This window comes from Anomaloglossus baeobatrachus, unplaced genomic scaffold, assembly GCF_048569485.1.
Source record: "Anomaloglossus baeobatrachus isolate aAnoBae1 unplaced genomic scaffold, aAnoBae1.hap1 Scaffold_103, whole genome shotgun sequence".
Lineage (NCBI taxonomy): Eukaryota > Metazoa > Chordata > Amphibia > Anura > Aromobatidae > Anomaloglossus > Anomaloglossus baeobatrachus.
The window spans coordinates 549,915-570,506 of NW_027441859.1; the positions used below are offsets into that span (position 1 = coordinate 549,915).

A 20,592-nucleotide genomic window follows, 5' to 3' on the forward strand; every position below is an offset into this window, starting at 1 on the left:
GTCTGCATCTCATTAAACTCTATGTGGAAAACCTGTAAATAAAACACATAACTGCAAGATAAGTGAGAAAACTCAATGCATTTCAATTTCTGCCATATTAGGCAGCTTTCATAGAAGCTATCATAGGCAGCTCAGTCTTTCCTGGGTAGGGTGAGTAAAATACAGGTTTTTTGGTTGTTTTTTTTCCTTTTTAAATAAACTACAACCAGGGGACGGGTTTTCCCAAACCGGAAAACTCCTTTAATGCTTGTAACCTCTCCGGCTTATCTGCAACCCAAAATGTGAAATCAGCCGCTTATGTGACTATAGAAAGAAAGTCAGGATGGATTCATGGCACTTTTACATGGCGAGATTTTCCATCAGTATTTGCTTGAGAGAACAGAGGTAGATCCAAAACACAGAAGAGGTGCAAATGTTTCAGTTATTCTTTTTCTCTGTGTTTGTTCCCCTTTGATTTTCGGGACTTACAAATACTGATGGAAAATACTGACCAAAATACTGACTGTGTGTGTAATAGTGCTGTAAAATACGTCCTTATTCCAAGAATGCGGGAGTTATACTGTAATGCGCTGTCTTCTCTGCTTCATCCTATTCACGAGAGCAGGAGCAACTAATGGGGCAAGATGCACTTATTGAGTAAGTGAGGGTCCTGTGTCACTGGCAGATTCCCTGCCGTGTGACTCTATGTGGTATGTGATAGACTCCCAAACAAAATGAACCAGACAGAAACACACAAAATAAATACACAACACATTGCAATTAGGTGTCAAATGGTCCCAATTTTATTGAAATTTACATGACACTGAAAATGGCACACCCCCGACTCACGTAGAGTCAGCCTCCAGCGCTCAGGAGAGGAAAAACCCCCTGTGGGTGAAACCTCTAGGGAACCATGGCCGGAGGATTGCCCTTCCCCTGGGCTTATAGAGTTAGCGCCGATATATAACAGATGTATATCATAAACAAAAAACTCCTAAAACCTAGAATTTATTAATAAGGTTAAAAGGAGGGGAAACCCCACATCCAATACATTAAATAAGAAAACATCACACAAGGGGGCTGACCCTAATGAGCCCTATGACTGTCCCTACCTTGCAGCGGAGGTCGGCGCCCTATTACCTGCGCAGTTGGCGCCCCCACTCACAGTCGACTTTTACCTAATGAGTCTCTATTAGTCCCTATTGTGAAATAAAGTGATTAACAATCTAGGATCAAATAACAGATGCACATACAATATAACAGATGTAACAGCAGTTTTACAATTTGTACATTTTACCAGATTTACAGACAATGAAATAATAAATTTAGACTATAAATGTGATAATCTGGATGGGGGGGAGATCTGGCTGCTATATCTGTCACCCCAAGAATTGATACAACTAATTTGGTTGACCTGATTGAACAATTTCTCCCTCACAGATCCAGGTTCAACTCTCCAGAAGTTGCACACTTGGTTACAGGGTTTGTTTATTTCCGATAACCTCTAATTGGTTGAATATCCCTCCCAATTTATCACCCATTAAAGGCATAGCCAGGAATTTCTAAATGAGAGCTACTCTCTGGAGAGGGTAACAGAAGTGGATCCTGTGCTGGGGACCCCCCTCAGTTACCTTTATATACCCTGGGGGTGTCTAAAGCAGACAACCTCTTTACCTGCTAGAACCTCCAAATTACACCAAGGTGGGCACAGTACGTGGAGTGGTCAAGCTCAACGTCTCCAGGCACATCAGTAATGTCACTGATCATGGCAACGCAACCTTCTTTTATGGAATCTTCTTTATGACATGTGTTTATGAGCTCATAACAGTTGTCATGGTTACTACAGGGGCCTACTACATGAAGGACCAAAACTTTAACCCTTTCACCATTGGCAATTCTTTTCACTTTAGAAGTTAATCATTGCACTTGTTATCAAGCAGGCGCCCTATTATTATGGCCTCCCATAACACCAAAAGAAATAGAGGTCGTGGATTAAACGTTGTGTTTTTCATGAATATTGTCCATTTCTTGCTTGGAAAGGTTGGGCTTATAAATATTAATTTGCACATAAAAAGTTAAGGGCAAGTTATTTGTAAAACAATTGGATTTTAAGCAATTTCCTAATATACATCCTACATAGTTACCGGATGAATAGACATGGGTCCATCAAGTTCAACCTATCCTCAAAGTTATATATTTTCTGTCTCTTGATTATTTATATCCCACATTGCCTTGTGTAGTGAGATATGCATCCAGCCATTTTTTAAATGTTATTACTATAGTGTCTGCCATTACTACCTCTTGTGCTAGAATATTTCACAGTCTGACTGCTCTAACTATAAACAAAAAAAGACTGATTGCACTCCTCCATAAAATACAAAAAGACAGTTTGCACTCTGATAATGCTAAAGTATGGAAACCATGAATGTGTGAACATGGACCTGCATTACTGCTAAGGAAAATCTGAGAAAAATTAGATATTTAGCATATATAAATGGCCATTTGTATATCTGCCCAGTTGCCCCTTCACGGCATATCTCGTAACTGGGTCCCTGACGCTATGCTGAAGCCTCTCTCTAGGTTAAAAACCTCCTGTGTATGGGCAAGTAGGAACCTACTATATAGCATAAGATTACCTGTGGCAATGTTCAGTTATTCACCTGTTCACACGTCAGGTCAAGGAGTGCAGTCAGTCTTTTTTTGTCTATATGAAGAGAGTCATACCTTCTGACCGTGCACCCTTCCCCCAGTTGCCAGAGGTAATCTTATCCTATATAGCAGGTTCTTACTTGCCCATATACAGGAGGTTTTTAACCTAGAGAGATCAACTGGTTAAATTATGTCTGATTACCTTGTCTAACCTTTTTTTCTCCCCTTTCTTTACCTTCCAGATTCCCATAGTCACATAAAATATCCCTGCTGCACTTGATTACGGCTCACTATTTACTATAGAATGTCTTATATCTAACATCACTCTCTCACCCGTCAGCACTCTGTAGGTTTGTATAAGGTATGCACTTACACATCCGGTCCTCCATAGGTTTTTCCACCTATGTAACACTATCCCTATTTATGTGTATATGATCACTCATAACTCATACCCTTGTAGTCAAATACAGCCTCCCCCCTCCCCCCTCCCCTTCTCCCTTTCCATCTATAATTTTGTCAGTACAATATTAAGTGAAAAAGAGAAAACAACTGAGTTTTATGAAGCCTTGCATAATCAAAGACAGATGCGTTACTATCAGTAATGTAATGTTTATTAGAAAACAAAGAATAGGGGCACTGTCATGTAAAAAAACACATAAAATACTGACAATGATTGGAGAAAGAATCGGGAAAATCCCATACTAGGACCTCAACAACATCATATTGTGTGAAAGAGTATTAGCTCCAGCTTTACTATATAATGATGTCCCAAACAGTCAATAAAGAAAAGGGGCCCAATAGGGCACACACAGTAAGGGAAACATGTAACATTATTCAATTCTAGAGCAGTGCTTACCCATATATGTTGCCAATATAGATGCCGTGTCAGTGGTCCAGGTAATGGAGGGGGAAGCCCCGACGCGTTTCGCAGAAAAGCTTCCTCGGGGGGCAGTGTGTTGTTGAGGTCCTAGTATGGGATTTTCCCGATTCTTTCTCCAATCATTGTCAGTATTTTATGTGTTTTTTACATGACAGTGCCCCTATTCTTTGTTTTCTAATAAACATTACATTACTGATAGTAACGCATCTGTCTTTGATTATGCAAGGCTTCATAAAACTCAGTTGTTTTCTCTTTTTCACTTATCATGTTATACTGAGTGGCCGTTCTTACTTGATGGGAACCCCATTTGTTATCCCCTTTAATCTTTCAGTACAATATTAGTTTACATTATGCACACACTCACATATTCCATTCCTTAGTGACTTATTGTAATTCACATTTGCATACAATTCCCTATGCCTGCCCCATTACTACATTCATACCTACTTGACCCTATCCTGATACCCCTTGTCTTTTCTTGTTGGTCCCTACACCTGTTATCCTGTCCTTTCCTGTGTCTGTCTTGTCACACAACACATTTTAGCATATCCCTTGTGCTCCTTATTACCTGTCCTGCCTATTAGAATTATGTCCATTTATGCCAATGTAATCATACTGTTGCACACATATCCGTTTCTTATACCTATACAGCTCCTGGCGCGTATCGCCTGTGTTTACTATCAACCCCTCCTGTTGTTGCGTCAGCATGCATTCACCGCTGCCTAGCTGCGTTTCACTCCCTTCCATTAGGAAGTGAGCGCAGCCTTTTCTCCATTCTGCGCATGCGCGACGTTAAACACAAATGCGAATGTGCAGGCGTGTGTTCCATTAGCCTCACTGTGTTCCACTCCCATACAGGAAGTGGGCGCAGCTATTACTACGGTCGCACATAAAAGAACCCATGGATACCACTGCACACAGCTGACTCCACCACAGGAGACACAGGACACAGGAAAGGACAGGATAACAAGTGTAGGGACCAACAAGGTGAGACAAGGGGTATCAGGATAGGGTTAAGTAGGTATGAATGTAGTAATGGGGCAGGCATAGGGAATTGTATGCAAATGTGAATTACAATAAGTCACTAAGGAATAGAATATGTGAGTGTGTACCTAATGTAAACTAATATTGTACTGGCAAAATTATAGATGGAAAGTGAGAAGGGGAGGGGGGAGGCTGTAATTGACTACAAGGGTATGAGTTATGAGTAATACACATAAATAGGGATAGTGTTACATAAGTGGAAAAACCTATGGAGGACCGGATGTGTAAGTGCATACCTTATACAAACCTATAGAGTGCTGACGGGTGAGAGTATGATGTTAGATACAAGACATCCTATAGTGAATAGTGAGCCGTAATCAAGTGTACCAGGGATATTTCACGTGACTATGGGAACCTGGAAGGTAAAGAAAGGGGAGAAAAAACGGTTAGACCAGGTAATCAGACATAATGTAACCAGTTGATCAGACATGATAAACATGACAAATAAAAAACAAGGAAGAATGGAACTCCATACATAGTGGAACCACATAATGTGTGAACACAGAAAAGAACCGGGCGTTAGAAAAAATGTGCATGGCCCAATGAATCAAGTCTGTACTTCATATTATTGGTTTAAGCCCTTGGGTTCTAACGTGCCCAGAGTATATATCCAGAAAGATTCCCTTTCTTTGAGCTTCCTAATTCTATCGCCTCCTCTGCGTATGGCTGGGACATGTTCGATGACTTGGAATCTTAATTGGGCCACTGTGTGATTATGCGTCACAAAATGGTGTGGGACTGGTAATAGAATCTTCTTACAACGTATTGTTGACTTATGCTTAGCGCAAAGAAAAGGCATCTTTCTGGATATGTACTCTGGGCACGTTAGACCCCAAGGGCTTAAACCGTGAATATGAAGTACAGACTTGATTCATTGGGCCGTGCACCATGTTACCATGTGTGCAGTTGCATTGTCCAATGGCTCACAATGGTTATGCGTTTTCATTGGATGGATAATCGAAGCCATGTTTTTTTCCTTTCTCTTGGGTTTGTTGTGTGAGTAGCCTATAGGATTAAGTTAGTTACCGCAGGCAGTGGATTTAGCTTCCTGTCTTTGGTCCAGTGGTAGATTGATTGTTTGGTCTATGAGCTGTTATGGGTTTGAATCCAGGTGAATGCCCATGGGCTGCTTATGACTGTGTGAAATATGTAGTTTTACTGGGCTGGGATGAGAGAATCCTTCGAAGCATGGTGTAGGGATTGTGGTTCCTGTGTGCTAAGAAGAAAGGCTGGTACCAGCCAGAAAGCCCCATTACAGCCAATAATCACTTAATAACTTTTTCAACCTGTCATCATATGGGAGGCCTTCCATTCCTTGTAGTAGTCTAGTTGCCCTCCTTTGAACTGACTCTAACTTCTGAATGTCCTTTTTAAAATGTGGAACCCAAAACTGGTTCCCATATTCCAGATATGGCCTTACAAGTGATTTATAGAGGTGTAACAATACGTTGGGATCACGGGATCTAATCTCTCTTTTTTACACCCTATAATCTTGTTTGCTTTAGAATAGACAATAACATCATCTAGGTATAGCAGTACCGTTTCAAAGTTACGGTGTCCCAAGCAGCATTCCAGCAGCCTCCGGAAGGTTCCTGGCGCATTGCACAGCTCGAAGGGCATGCTTTTGAACTCGCAGAGACCCATCGGGGTGGCGAAGGCGGTCTTCTCCCGGTCTGCCTCAGCAACGGACACTTGACAATAGCGACTAGTCAGATCAAGGGTAGAAAAATAATTTGCAGTTCTCAATGCAGCTAGCGATTCCTCAATACTGAGGAGAAGTGTCGTCCTACTTCTTTAACAGGACCAACGGAGCTGCCCAGAGGCTACAAACTGTCATGGATAATCCCAGCCTCCTTTATTTTGCTCAACATGTCCTTGGTACACTGGTAATGTGCAGGTGGTATTGGCTTATATCTCTCTTTGATGGGTGGGTGTGCACCTGTGGGGATGTAGTGTTGGACACCTTTTATTCTCCCACAGTCTAGTGGATGTTTGCTTAAGACTTGCTCGTATTCTTGGGTCGCGGGCGTTGGATCCGCGCTCGCTACGCTCGGGTTCGTTGTCTCTGCTGGGTGCTGCTCGGTGGCTCGAGCAGTGGGCCGGACCCGGAGACTCGAGCAGCGCTACTCGCCCAGCGAGTGAAAGGGGGGTTGTTTGGTTTGGGGAGTTCGTTCGTGACGCCACCCACGGGTCGCGGTGATGATGGGCACCACCGCTGCTGGTGATGGGGATCCCGGGAGCGATGGCAGGGAGCAGCTAGGATGTTGGTTCCCCCTCCGTGGGTAGGGGTTGGTGACCCCGGGGCCTGGTGGTTGAGACGGGGAGGCTGGATGGCTGGGGTTTCGCAGGATTGCAGGGGCAGCGCGGCGCAGTGACGGATGGCACTGTGGTACTCACTCAGGTGCAAAGTAACAGAGTCTCTGGTAAACCAAATGGCTGGGTGGACGGGTCCCGCAGCCGACTGCAGTGTCGTTGCTCTCCCCGGACGGGTGATGGTGGCTGTCTTTCCCTGCACCTGTGTAACTGTGTTGACTCTGATGGCTTGCCAATGGTAGTCCGCTCCCCGGCGTATAGGTACCGTAGGAGCCCGTTTTGCCCGCAGGCGCTGGCCCTTGGATCTCTAGCCTCTGGCGGTGGCTGTATATCCTCACGGTGTGGATGGTTGCCTTTTGTCGGGTCTTGGGTGTTAGGAAACCCCTGGGGTTCTGGTCACTGTCGGACTTGACCTTTGTCGGCGGCTCCAAGCCTAGTCGGGGTCCCATAGCCCTGCCTTTGTGCTTAGCTTCACTCCGCTCCCCCGGTTCAGTACCGGCGGGCCACTGCCCGACCCCGGTCCTATGGTTCCGCGTTGATCCGCTAACTCCTGCAGACGGCCACCACTGTTTGCCAACCTTGCTGACAGTGCCTGGGCTCCGACCCAGACACTAGCAGTTTCGCACTCCTGCCCACAACTGGGCTCCTCACTGAACTCACTACCTCAATGGCTCAACTCTATACTGAACTCCAACTAACTGACTGCTTTTCCCACCTTCAGGCCTGTGAACTCTTCAGTGGGTGAAGCCAACCACCTGGCTCCGCCCCACCTAGTGTGGACATCAGCCCCTGGAGGGAGGCAACAAGGGTTTTGTGCCTGACTAGTGTAACTATCCGGGGGAGGGGGTGTGTGTGTATTATGTCTGTGACTACCTGGCTAGTCCAGGGCGTCACACTTGCACTAACCTGTAGACCCCCTTTTTGTGTTGTGAAGGTGTGAGGACAGTGCCTACGTGTAATTCCTGACACCACTCCTCTGGCTGACTTGGTGAACTGTCACTGACTGGGTGGGGTGCAGTAATCGTGGATGCTGCTGCTGCTTGGATAGCATGTGTATCTACTCTGAACAGCTTATCAATGGTGGCAAATCAGGGCAGCTTAACCTCTTGCTCTCCGTAGTTCAACACTCTCACGGGCACTCTTCCCTTCCGTATTAATGAATAAAACTATGATGTAAATAGTATATAGATAAACCACAATTGTACATAAAGGTAGGTTATGAGAAAAGGGGGAAGAGGAAAACAGGAAAATAGTGTAATAAAGTATACCTTCCAGGGGAAAGAGGAAATGGCAGCACAGCCAGTGGAGGTGAAGCAAAAGGAAGCCTGCAACTAAAGAGTTGAGAGCGTTATCACATGGTGACTGAGCCTGATTGTAACGGGAGCATAGAGGTGCCGATCCTGTCTTACCTGCGTTGGTGTAGAATTGGGTCTCCTGTGGTGGAGTCAGCTGTGTGCAGTGGTGGCCGTGGGTTCTTTTATGTGCGACCGTAGTAATAGCTGCACCCACTTCCTGTATGGGAGTGGAATGCAGTGAGGCTAATGGAACGCACACCTACGCCTGCGCACTTGTGAAGAAGGGGAGGGGGGAGGGGGGACGGTGTAATTGACTACAAGGGTATGAGTTATGAGTGATCATAGGGATAGTGTTACATAAGTGGAAAAACCTATAAAGGACCGGATGTGTAAGTGCATAACTTATACAAACCTATAGAGTATAGGGCGGTACAGTAGTAATGGGGCAGGCATAGGGAATTGTATGCAAATATGAATTACAAAAAGTCACTAAGGAATGGAATATGGGAGTGTGTGCCTAATATAAACTAATATTGTACTGGCAAAATTATTGATGGAAAGGGAGAAGTGGAGGGGGGAGGGGGGAGGCTGTATTTGACTACAATGGTATTAGTTATGAGTATGAGGTATGAGTGATCATATACACATAGATAGAGATAGTGTTACATAAGTGGAAAAACCTATGGAGGACCGGATGTGTAAGTGCATACATTATACAAACCTATAGAGTGCTGACGGGTGAGAGTGTGATGTTAGATACAAGACATCCTATAGTGAATAGTAAGCCGTAATCAAGTGCAGCATTGGGCCGTGCACATTTTTTCTAACGCCCGGTTCTTTTCTGTGTTCACACAATATGTGGTTCCACTTTGTATGGAGTTCCATTATTCCTTGTTTTTTATTTGTCATGTCTGATCAACTGGTTACATTTTGTCTGATTACCCTGTCAATCCTTTTTTTCTCCCCTTTCTTTACCTTCGAGGTTCCCATAGTCACGTTAAATATCCCTGCTGCACTTGATTACGACTCGCTATTCACTATAGGATGTCTTGTATCTAACATCACACTCTCACCCATCAGCACTCTATAGGGTTGTATAAGGTATGCTCTTACACATCCGGTCCTCCATAGGTTTTTCCACTTATGTAACACTATCCCTATGATCACTCATAACTCATACCCTTGTAGTCAATTACAGCCTCCCCCCTCCCCTTCTCCCTTTCCATCTATAATTTTGCCAGTACAATATTAGTTTACATTAGGCACACACTCACATATTCCATTCCTTAGTGACTTATTGAAATGCACATTCGCATACAATTCCCTATGCCTGCCCCATTACTACATTCATACCTATTTGACCCTATCCTGATACCCCTTGTCTCACCTTGTTGGTCCCTACACCTGTTATCCTGTCCTTTCCTGTGTCTGTCTTGTCACATAACACATTTTAGCATATCCCTTGTGCTCCTTATTACCTGTCCTGCCTTTTAGAATTATGTCCATTTATGCCAATGTAATCATACTGTTGCACACATATCCATTTCTTATACCTATACAGCTCCTGGCGCTTATCGCCTGTGTTTATTATCAACCCCTCCTGTTGTTGTGTCAGCGTGCATTCACCGCTGCCTAGCTGCGTCTCACTCCCTTTCATTAGGAAGTGAGTGCAGCCTTTTCTCCGTTCTGCGCATGCGCGACGTTAAACACAAATGCGCATGCACAGGCGTGCGTTCCATTAGCATCACTGCGTTCCACTCCCATACAGGAAGTGGGCGCAGCTATTACTACAGTCGCACATAAAAGAACCCACGGCCACCACTGCACACAGCTGACTCCACCACAGGAGACCCACTTCTACACCAACGCAGGTAAGACAGGATCGACATCTCTATGCTCCCTTTACAATCAGGCTCAGTCACCATGTGATAACGCTCTCAACTCTTTAGTTGCAGGCTTCCTTTTGCTTCACCTCCACTGGCTGTGCTGCCATTTCCTCTTTCCCCTGGAAGGTATACTTTATTACACTATTTTCCTGTTTCCCTCTTCCCCCTTTTCTCATAACCTACCTTTATGTACAATTGTGGGATATCTATATGATATTTACATCATAGTTTTATTCATTAATACGGAAGGGAAGAGTGCCCATGAGAGTGTTGAACTGCGGAGAGCAAGAGGTTAAGATGCCCCAATTTGCCACCATTGATAAACTGTTCACAGTAGATACACATGCTATCCAAGCAGCAGCATCCACCATTATTGCACCCCACCCAGTCAGTGACAGCTCACCAAGTCAGAGAGAGGAGTGGTGTCAGGAATTACACATATGCACTGACTCCACACCTTCACATCACAAGAAGGGGGTCTACAGGGTAGTGCAAGAATGCGAGCAAGTCTTCAGCAAACATCCGCTAGAGTTTGGGAGAATAAAAGGGCTCCAACACTTCATCCCCACTGGTGCACACCCACCCATCAAAAAGAGATATAAGCCAATACCACCTGCACATTACCAGTGTACCAAGGACATGTTGAGCAACATGAAGGAGGCTGGGGTTATCCGTATTAGTTGTAGCCTCTGGGCAGCTCCGTTGGTACTGTTAAAGAAGAAGGACGGCACCACTCCCCCGTATTGAGGAATCGCTAGCTGCATTGAGAACTGCAAATTTTTTTTCTACCCTTGATCTCACTAGTCGCTATTTACAAGTGTCCATTGCTGAGGCAGACTGGGAGAAGACCACCTTCGCCACCCCGATGGGTGTCTGCGAGTTCAAAAGCATGCTCTTCGAGCTGAGCAATGCGCCAGGAACCTTCCAGGATCTAATGGAATGCTGCTTGAGACACCGTAACTTTGAAACGGAACTGATATTCATAGATGATGTTATTGTTTATTCTAAAGCAAACAAGATTTTAGGGTGTATAAAAACTGCTAGAGATGAGGAAACAAAAGGCGCAAATAGGGTCTTACCCGGCAATAACCGTTTAGAAAAACACGAATGAGAACACTCACCTGATGAGGTTGTGCCAGTCACAACCCCTTGAAAAGCCTGTGAGTGTCAGCGTGGTTCCAAGCAGCGGCCCCGAGATGATCGTGACAAAGATTTTTATATATGTATATACATATATGAGAAACGGGTTTATGCCGCGCTCAAGAATCACTGTATCCAAGGAATTTACTTTAAATCTCTTTTTTTATTTCAGTTCCAACGCGTTTCAGAGACATATACCGTCTCCTTCTTCAGGGAAAAATTTTCTCTTTTTCCCTGAAGAAGGAGACGGTATATGTCTCTGAAACGCGTTGGAACTGAAATAAAAAAAGAGATTTAAAGTAAATTCCTTGGATACAGTGATTCTTGAGCGCGGCATAAACCCGTTTCTCATATATGTATATACATATATAAAAATCTTTGTCAGGGTGTATAAAAAGGGAGATTAGATCCCGTGATCCCAACGTATTGTTACACTTTTATAAATCACTTGTAAGGCCACATCTGGAATATGAGGTATAGTTTTAAGAAGGTTGATGACCATTGGTTTGGGCATGGGCGTTTGGGCGTATCTTCCTGCATCGGTACAAGCTGCAGAACTCCTTGAAGGTTTCCACTTCAAAGGCAGGGCCTTGATCTGTGAGGACTCTCTCTGGGCAGCCATGAGGTCTGCAGAAGTGTGCTTGGAAGACCTTCACTGCAGTATGGGCCATTAGATCTTTGACAGGTACCACAACCATAAATCTTGAGTAGTTGTCTACCATCGTAAGTGCATACGTGTATCCATTCCTGCTTGGTGTGAGTTTGATATGATCTAGAGCAACGAGTTCCAGCAGCTGGCGGGTAATTTTTGGCTGTAATGGGGCTTTCTGGCTGGTGCCAGCCTTTCTTCTTAGCACACAGGAACCACAATCCCTACACCATGCTTCGATGGATACTCTCATCCTAGCCCAGTAAAACTACATATTTCACACAGTCATAGGCAGACCATGGGCATTCACCTGGATTCAAACCCATAACAGCTCATAGACCAAACAATCTATCTACCACTGGACCAAAGACAGGAAGCTAAATCCACTGCCTGCGGTAACTAACTTAATCCTATAGGCTACTTACAAAACAAACCCAAGAGAAAGGAAAAAAACATGGCTTCGATTATCCATCCAATGAAAACGCATAACCATTGTGAGCCATTGGACAACGCAATTGCACACATGGTGACATGGTGCACGGCCCAATGAATCAAGTCTGTACTTCATATTCACGGTTTAAGCCCTTGGGTTCTAATGTGCCCAGAGTACATATCCAGAAAGATTCCCTTTCTTTGAGCTAAGCATAAGTCAACAATACGTTGTAAGCAGATTCTATTACTAGTCCCACACCATTTTGTGACGCATAATCACACAGTGGCCCAATTAAGATTCTAAGTCATCGAACATGTCCCAACAATACGCAGAGGAGGCGATAGAATTAGGGAGCTCAAAGAAAGGGACCAGATCCGGGACCAGAGAAATGCAGTGGATGTTGTGTATATGGACTTTTCAAAATCTTTTGATACAGTGCCACACAAAAGGTTGGTACATAAAATGAGAATAATGGGGATCGGGGAAAATATGTGTAACTGGGTTAAAAACTGGCTCAGTGATAGGAAACAAAGGGTGGTTATTAATGGTACCTACTCGGACTGGGTCTCAGTTCATAGTGGGGTACCACAGGGGTCAGTATTGGGCCCACTTCTTTTCAACATATTTATTAATGACCTTGTTGGGGGCATGCGGAGTAGAATTTCAATATTTGCAGATGATACTAAACTCTGCAGGGTAATCAATACAGAAGAGGATAATTTTATATTACAGGGAGATTTATGTAAATTGGAGGATTGGGCTGAGAGGTGGCAATTGAATTTTAATGTAGATAAATGTAAGGTCATGCACTTGGGTAGAGGAAATAAAATTTATGATTATGTACTTAATTGTAGAACACTGGGTAAAACAGACACAGAAAAAGACTTGGGTGTATGGGTGGATGGTAAACTTAACTTTACTGGACAATGTCAGGCAACAGCTGCCAGGGCTAATAAAATAATGGGATGTATTAAAAGAGGTATACGTGTTCATGAAAAAAATATAGTTCTACCCCTGTACAAGTCACTAGTGCGACCGCACTTAGAATACTGTGTACAATTCTGGTCACCGATATATAAAAAGGACATAGCTGAGCTGGAGAGGGTGCAGAGAAAAGCGACCAAGATTATTAGAGGAATGGGTGGGCTGCAATACCAAGACAGGTTATTAAACTTGGGGTTATTTAGTTTAGAAAAACGACGGCTTAGGGGGATCTAATCACAATGTATAAATATATGAGGGGACAGTACAGAGACCTTTCCAAAGATCTTTTTACACCTAGGCCTGCGACAGGAACATGGGGGCATCCGCTAAGTCTTGAGGAAAGAAGGTTTAATCATAATCACAGGCGAGTATTCTTTACTGTACGAGCAGTGAGACTATGGAACTCTCTGCCGCATGATGTTGTAATGAGTGATTCACTACTAACATTTAAGCAGAGTCTGGATGCCTTTCTTGAAAAATTTAATATTACCAGTTATGTATATTAGATTTTATGACAGAGAACTAGTCTGATTGCGATATGTGGAGTCAGGAAGGATTTTTTTTCCACATTGGAGCTTGTTTGCCATATTGGGTTTATTTTACCTTCCTCTGGATTAACATGTTAGGCTACGGGTTGAACTAGATGGACTACGGGCGGCTTTGCATGTTGCGATATCGCAGGTGTGATGTCGATGGGGTCAAATCGAAAGTGACGCACATCCGGCCTCGCAGTCGATATCGCAGTGTGCAAATCCTTTTGGATATGATTAACGAGCGCAAAAGCATCGTTATCGTATCATCGGTGCAGTGTCCGACATTTCCATAATGCCGGTGCAGCGACAGGTACGATGTTGTTTCTCGTTCCTGCGGCAGCGCACATCGCTGTGTATGACGCCACAGGAGCGAGGAACATCTCCTACCTGCGTCCCGGCTGCAATGCAGAAGGACGGAGGTGGATGGGATGTTTACATCCTGCTCATCTCCGCCCCTCCGCTGCTATTGGCGGCCTGCTGTGTGACGTCGCTGTGACGCTGCATGGCCCGCCCCCTTAGGAAGGAGGTGGGTCACCGGCCAGATCGACGTCGCTGGACAGGTGAGTGCATGTGAAGCTGCCGTAGTGATAATATTCGTGATGGGGGCGGGGACTATCGCTGCAGCATCGGTAACACATTGTTACCGATGTCGCAACGTGCAAAGCCCGCCTTAGAGTCTCCCTTCAACCTTAAAACTATGATGATACTATGATACTATGATATACTCTGGGCACGTTAGAACCCAAGGGCTTAAGCCATGAATATGAAGTACAGACTCATTGGGCCGTGCACATTTTTTCTAACACCCGGTTCTTTTCCCGTGCACATTTTTTCTAACACCCGGTTCTTTTCCGTGTTCACACTATATGTGGTTCTGTGATGCCCTGGACTAGCCAGGTAGTCACAGGTTCAACATCGCCCACACCCCCTCCCCCGGGCAGTTAGATCAGTCAAACACAAAACCCTTGTTGCCCCCTCCAGGGGCTGATGTCCACATCAGGTGAGGTGGAGCCAGGCGGTTGGCCCCACCCACCGAGGAGTTCACAGTCCAGGAGGCGGGAAAAGGGCAGTCAGTGAGTAGTGAGTGAGGGTTGGAGACAGAGGAGAGTGGAGTTAAGTGAGGAGCCCAGGGTGGGGCGGAGTGTAGAAGTGGAGGAGCTGGACTGTCAGTGTCTGGACAGGAGCCCAGGCACCGTGCACAAGGTTGGCAGATGGTGGTGGCTGTCTGCAGGAGTAGGTGCAGGTCGGTGAAACCGAAGGACCAAAGAGGGGCGGTGACCTGCCGGTACCGAACCGGGAAGCAGAACCTGTACCAGCACAAAAGGGCAGGGCCATCGGACCCTGACCAGGCTAGAAGCCGCCGGCAAAGGTCAAATCCGAGTGTGACTGGAACCCCCGGGGTTCCCTAACTACCAAGTCCCGTCAGAAGGCAACCGCCCAACCCGTTAGGATATAGAGCCACCGCCAAGGGCTAGAGATCCAAAGGGCCAGCGCCTGCGGGCAACGAGTGCTCCCTAGGGCGTATCACCAGAGAGTGGACTACCGTTGGGAAACCATCATAGTCAAGTCAGTTCAAAGGTGCAGGGAAAGACAGCCGCCATCACCTGTCCGGGGAGACCACAGAAGCAGCAGCCGGCTGCGGGACCCGTCCATCCAGCCGTTTGGTTCACCAGTGACTTTGTGCCTTTGTATCGGAGTGAGTACACCAGTGCCATCCGGCACCGCGCCGCACTGTCCCTGCGACCCTGCACCCCAGCGACCCTGCCTCCCCATATCACCACCGGGCCCCGGGACCACCAACCCCTGCCCACGGAGGGGGAATCAACATCTCAGCTGCTCCCTACCAACACTCCCAGGATCTCCGTCACCAAGCAGCGGTGGTGCCCACTATCACCACGACCCGTGGGTGGCGTCACGAACTAACCATTACCCCCCAAACACCACCCCTTTTCACTCACAGGCGAGTAGCGCTGCTTGAGTCCCCGGATCCGGCCCCACCGCTCGAGCCGCCAAGCAGCCCCGGCAGAAGTACCGGACCCGAGCGTAGCGAGCACGCTCCCCGCCGCCCGCGACAACTTGGCGTCACGAACAGGATCGAGCCATTCCACTTACCCGTGGAAGTGCGCCTTGTAGTCTCCGCCGGCGGCGTCCGGCCGAAAAATTGGAAGAATCGCCATCTTGGGCGCGAAAATTTCCCGCTCGAGCGTCTTCCCCGAGCAGATGTGGCCTTACAAGTGATTTATAGCCTATAGGATTAAGTTAGTTACCGCAGGCAGTGGATTTAGCTTCCTGTCTTTGGTCCAGTGGAAGATTGATTGTTTGGTCTATGAGCTGTTATGGGTTTGAATCCAGGTGAATGTCCATGGGCTGCTTATGACTGTGTGAAATATGTAGTTTTACTGGGCTGGGATGAGAGAATCCATCGAAGCATGGTGTAGGGATTGTGGTTACTGTGTGCTAAGAAGAAAGGCTGGTACCAGCCAGAAAGCCCCATTACAGCCAATAATCACTTAATAACTTTTTCAACCTGTCATCATATGGGAGGCCTTCCATTCCTTGTAGTAGTCTAGTTGCCCGCCTTTGAACTGACTCTAATTTCTGAATGTCCTTTTTAAAATGTGGAGCCCAAAACTAGTTCCCATATTCCAGATATGGCCTTACCAGTGATTTATAGAGGAGTAACAATACGTTGGGATCACGGGATCTAATCTCCCTTTTTATACACCCTAAAATCTTGTTTGCTTTAGAATAAACAATAACATCATCTAGGTATAGCAGTACCGTTTCAAAGTTACGATGTCCGAGGCAGCATTCCATCAGCCTCTGGAAGGTTCCTGGCACATTTCACAGCTCGAAGGGCATGCTTTTGAACTCGCAGAGACCCATTGGGGTGGCGAAGGCGGTCTTCTCCCGGTCTGCCTCAGCAACGGACACTTGCCAATAGCGACTAGTGAGATCAAGGGTAGAAAAATAATTTGCAGTTCTCAATGCAGCTAAGGATTCCTCAATACGGGGGAGTGGTGCAGTCCTTCTTCTTTAACAGGACCAACGGAGCTGCCCAGAGGCTACAACTGTCACGGATAACCCCAGCCTTCTTCATGTTGCTCAACATGTCCTTGGTACACTGGTAATTTGCAGGTGGTATTAGCTTATATCTCTCTTTGATGGGTGGGTGTGCACCTGTAGGGATGTAGTGTTGGACCCATTTTATTGCTCCAAAGTCTAGCGGATGGTTGCTGAATACTTGCTCGTATTCTTGCACTACCCTGTAGACCCCCTTCTTGTGATGTGAAGGTGTGGAGTCAGTGCCTATGTGTAATTCCTGATACCACTCCTCTGGCTGACTTGGTGAGCAGTCACTGACTGGGTGGGGTGCAGTAATGATGGATGCTGCTGCTTGGATAGCATGTGTATCTACTGTGAACAGCTTATCAATGGTGGCAATTTGGGGCAGCTTAACCTCTTGCTCTCCGCAGTTCAACACTCTCACGGGCACTCTTCCCTTCCGTATTAATGAATAAAACTATGATGTAAATAGCATATAGATACCCCACAATTGTAAATAAAGGTAGGTTATGGGAAAAGGGGGAAGAGGGAAACAGAAAAATTGTGTAATAAAGTATACCTTCCAGGGGGGAGAGGAAATGGCAGCACAGCCAGTGGAAGTGAAGCAAAAGGAAGCCTGCAACTAAAGAGTTGAGAGCGTTATCACATGGTGACTGAGCCTGATTGTAACGGGAGCATAGAGGTGGCGATCATGTCTTACCTGTGTTGGTGTAGAAGTGGGTCTCCTGTGGTGGAGTCAGCTGTGTGCAGTGGTGGCCATGGGTTCTTTTATGTGCGACCGTAGTAATAGCTGCGCCCACTTCCTGTATGGGAGTGGAACACAGTGAGGCTAATGGAACACACGCCTGCACATTCGCATTTGTGTTTAACGTCGCGCATGCGTAGAATGGAGAAAAGGCTGCGCTCACTTCCTAATGAAAGGGAGTGATACGCAGCTAGGCAGCAGTGAATACACGCTGACACAACAACAGGAGGGGTTGATAATAAACACAGACGATAAGCGCCAGGAGCTGTATAGGTTTAAGAAATGGATATATGTTCAACAGTATGATTACATTGGCATAAATGATACAGGTAAAATATATCTTTGTACCTTTATCTGTATGTTTGGCATAAATGGACATAATTCTAAAAGGCAGGACAGGTAATAAGGAGCACAAGGGATATGCTAAAATGTGTTATGTGACAAGACAGACACAGGAAATGACAGGATAACAGGTGTAGGGACCAACAAGGTGAGACAAGGGTTATCAGGATACGGTGAAATTGGTATGAATGTAGTAATGGGGCAGGCATAGGGAATTGTATGCGAATGTGAATTACAATAAGTCACTAAGGAATGGAATATGTGAGTGTGTACCTAATGTAAACTAATATTGTACTGGCAAAATTATAGATGGAAAGGGAGAAGGGGAGGGGGGAGGCTGTAATTGACTACAAGGGTATGAGTTATGAGTGATCATAGGGATAGTGTTACATAAGTGGAAAAACCTATGGAGGACCGGATGTGTAAGTGCATACCTTATACAACCCTATAGAGTGCTGACGGGTGAGAGTGTGATGTTAGATACAAGACATCCTATAGTGAGTAGTGAGTCGTAATCAAGTGCAGCAGGGATATTTCACGTGACTATGGGAACCTGGAAGGTAAAGAAAGGGGAGAAAAAAAGGTTTGATAAGGTAATCAGACATAATGTAACCAGTTGATCAGACATGACAAATAAAAGACAAGGAATAATGGAATTCCATACATAGTGGAACCACATATAGTGTGAACACAGAAAAGAACCGGGAGTTAGAAAATATGTGCACGGCCCAATGAATCAAGTCTGTACTTCATAAAAGAGCTGACACTTCAGACAGGCAGACGGTGGTGACCGTCTGCAGTCGTCCCGGTAGACAACTGGCAGAACCGTAGGGACCGGCTGTGGGTTGGAGCCCGCCAGCCCTGAACCGGAGAGTCAAACGATTTACCGGAGCACCAAGTACCGGGTACTCAAACACCGTCCTAGCTCAGAACCCACCGAGTTTAGGCAAATTAACTGATTGCTGTCGGGACCTCACGGATTCACCCACACCCAAGTCCCGACAAAAGGCAAAAGCCCACCGTCACCGTGTGAGTGCCACCGACAAGGGCCAAACACCCGACGGGCCAGCACCTGCGGGCAACAGAGGGCTCCTCCGGCAGCCAAAACGCCGAGGAGCGAGCTACCACTGCTCAGGCAGGGGAGCCAAACACCCAACACAGGTGCAAGGGAAAAGGTGCCACCACCAACCCCACAGGGGACACTGGCAGCCGGCTGCGGGACCCGACCATCACCGAACTTTGGTTTACTATTGACTCCGTGTGTGGTTAATCGTGAGTACATCAGTGCCGCCCGGGCACAGCAACGCAGCGCGTCCCTCTTGCACCACGACCCCTCCAGCAATGCCCGTCCCCTCACCACCGGGCCCCGGGACACACCGCCCCTGCCCACAGAGGGGCTAACACCAAGGCTGCGCCACAACATCGTCCCAAGGGAGCCCCACCATCATCCGCAGCGGTGGTGCACCATCTCACCACGAACCGTGGGTGGCGTCACAACTCACCCGACAACTACGCGGCCTCACCGGCTGTGCCACCCCTTCAACCGACACCGCCAGCCTGGCTAACAGAGCGACGTGGCCCCCCGGTCACGAGGTGCTCGAGCCACTGACCACCCGAGCCTGAACCCCGAGCGGCTCGACCCGAAGCAGCGGAGCAGACGAGCCCCTCTCAGGGTGGTACAGTAGTAATGGGGCAGGCATAGGGAATTGTATGCAAATGTGAATTACAATAAGTCATTAAGAAATGGAATATGTGAGTGTGTGCCTAATGTAAACTAATAGTGTACTGGCAAAATTATTGATGGAAAGGGAGAAGGGGAGGGGTGAGGGGGGAGGCTGTATTTGACTACAAGGGTATGAGTTATGAGTGATCATATACACATAGTCAGAAACTTCTTTGCTAATTTCTTTAAACCTGCCCTCGCTGTACGGAGGCTCTGTGGAATCCATCTTGTTCACACCGATGATCAGTTGTTTTACTCCCAATGTAAAGGCGAGGAGAGCATGTTCACGAGTCTGGCCACTCTTGGAAATCCCAGCTTCAAACTCCCCCACAATCAGGAGAGCGCAATCCGCCTGAGAGGTGCCAGTGATCATGTTCTTGATGAAGTCCCGATGCCCTGGAGCATCAATGATGGTGATGTAGTACTTCCTAGTCTCGAACTTCCACAGTGAGATATCAATGGTGATGCCAAGCTCCCGCTCCGCCTTCAGCTTGTCCAGGACCCAGGCATACTTGAAGGAGCCCTTGCCCATCTCCGCCACTTCCTTCTCAAACTTCTCGATGGATCTCTTGTCGATGCCGCCGCACTTGTAGATCAGGTGTCCGGTGGTGGTGGACTTCCCGGAGTCCACATGGCCGATGACCACGATGTTGATGTGGATCTTCTCTTTCCCCATTCTGATTAGCTTTGTATGCACGGAGTCCTGAGCAGGCGGAGTGTTCACACTATATGTGGTTCCACTTTGTATGGAGTTCCATTCTTCCTTGTTTTTTATTTGTCATATTTGTCATGTCTGATCAACTGGCCTAATGTAAACTAATATTGTACTGGCAAAATTATTGATGGAAAGGGAGAAGGGGAGGGGGGAGAAGGGGAGGGGGGAGGGGGGAGGCTGTATTTGACTACAAGGGTATGAGTTATGAGTAATCAT

The 20,592-nt window shown here is 46.4% G+C and overlaps 1 protein-coding gene across 1 annotated transcript; it reads right to left on the minus strand.

The window, feature by feature from the left end:
• Positions 1 to 12: 12 nt before the first annotated feature.
• LOC142260413 (elongation factor 1-alpha, oocyte form-like) lies at positions 13 to 20,337 on the minus strand. Its single transcript, XM_075331908.1, has 2 exons — positions 19,788 to 20,337; positions 13 to 32 (listed from the first exon to the last, which is right to left on the minus strand). Exons 1-2 carry the CDS (start codon positions 20,335 to 20,337, stop codon positions 13 to 15), a joined length of 570 nt encoding a protein of 189 aa, XP_075188023.1.
• Between the last annotated feature and the right edge of the window lie 255 nt (positions 20,338 to 20,592).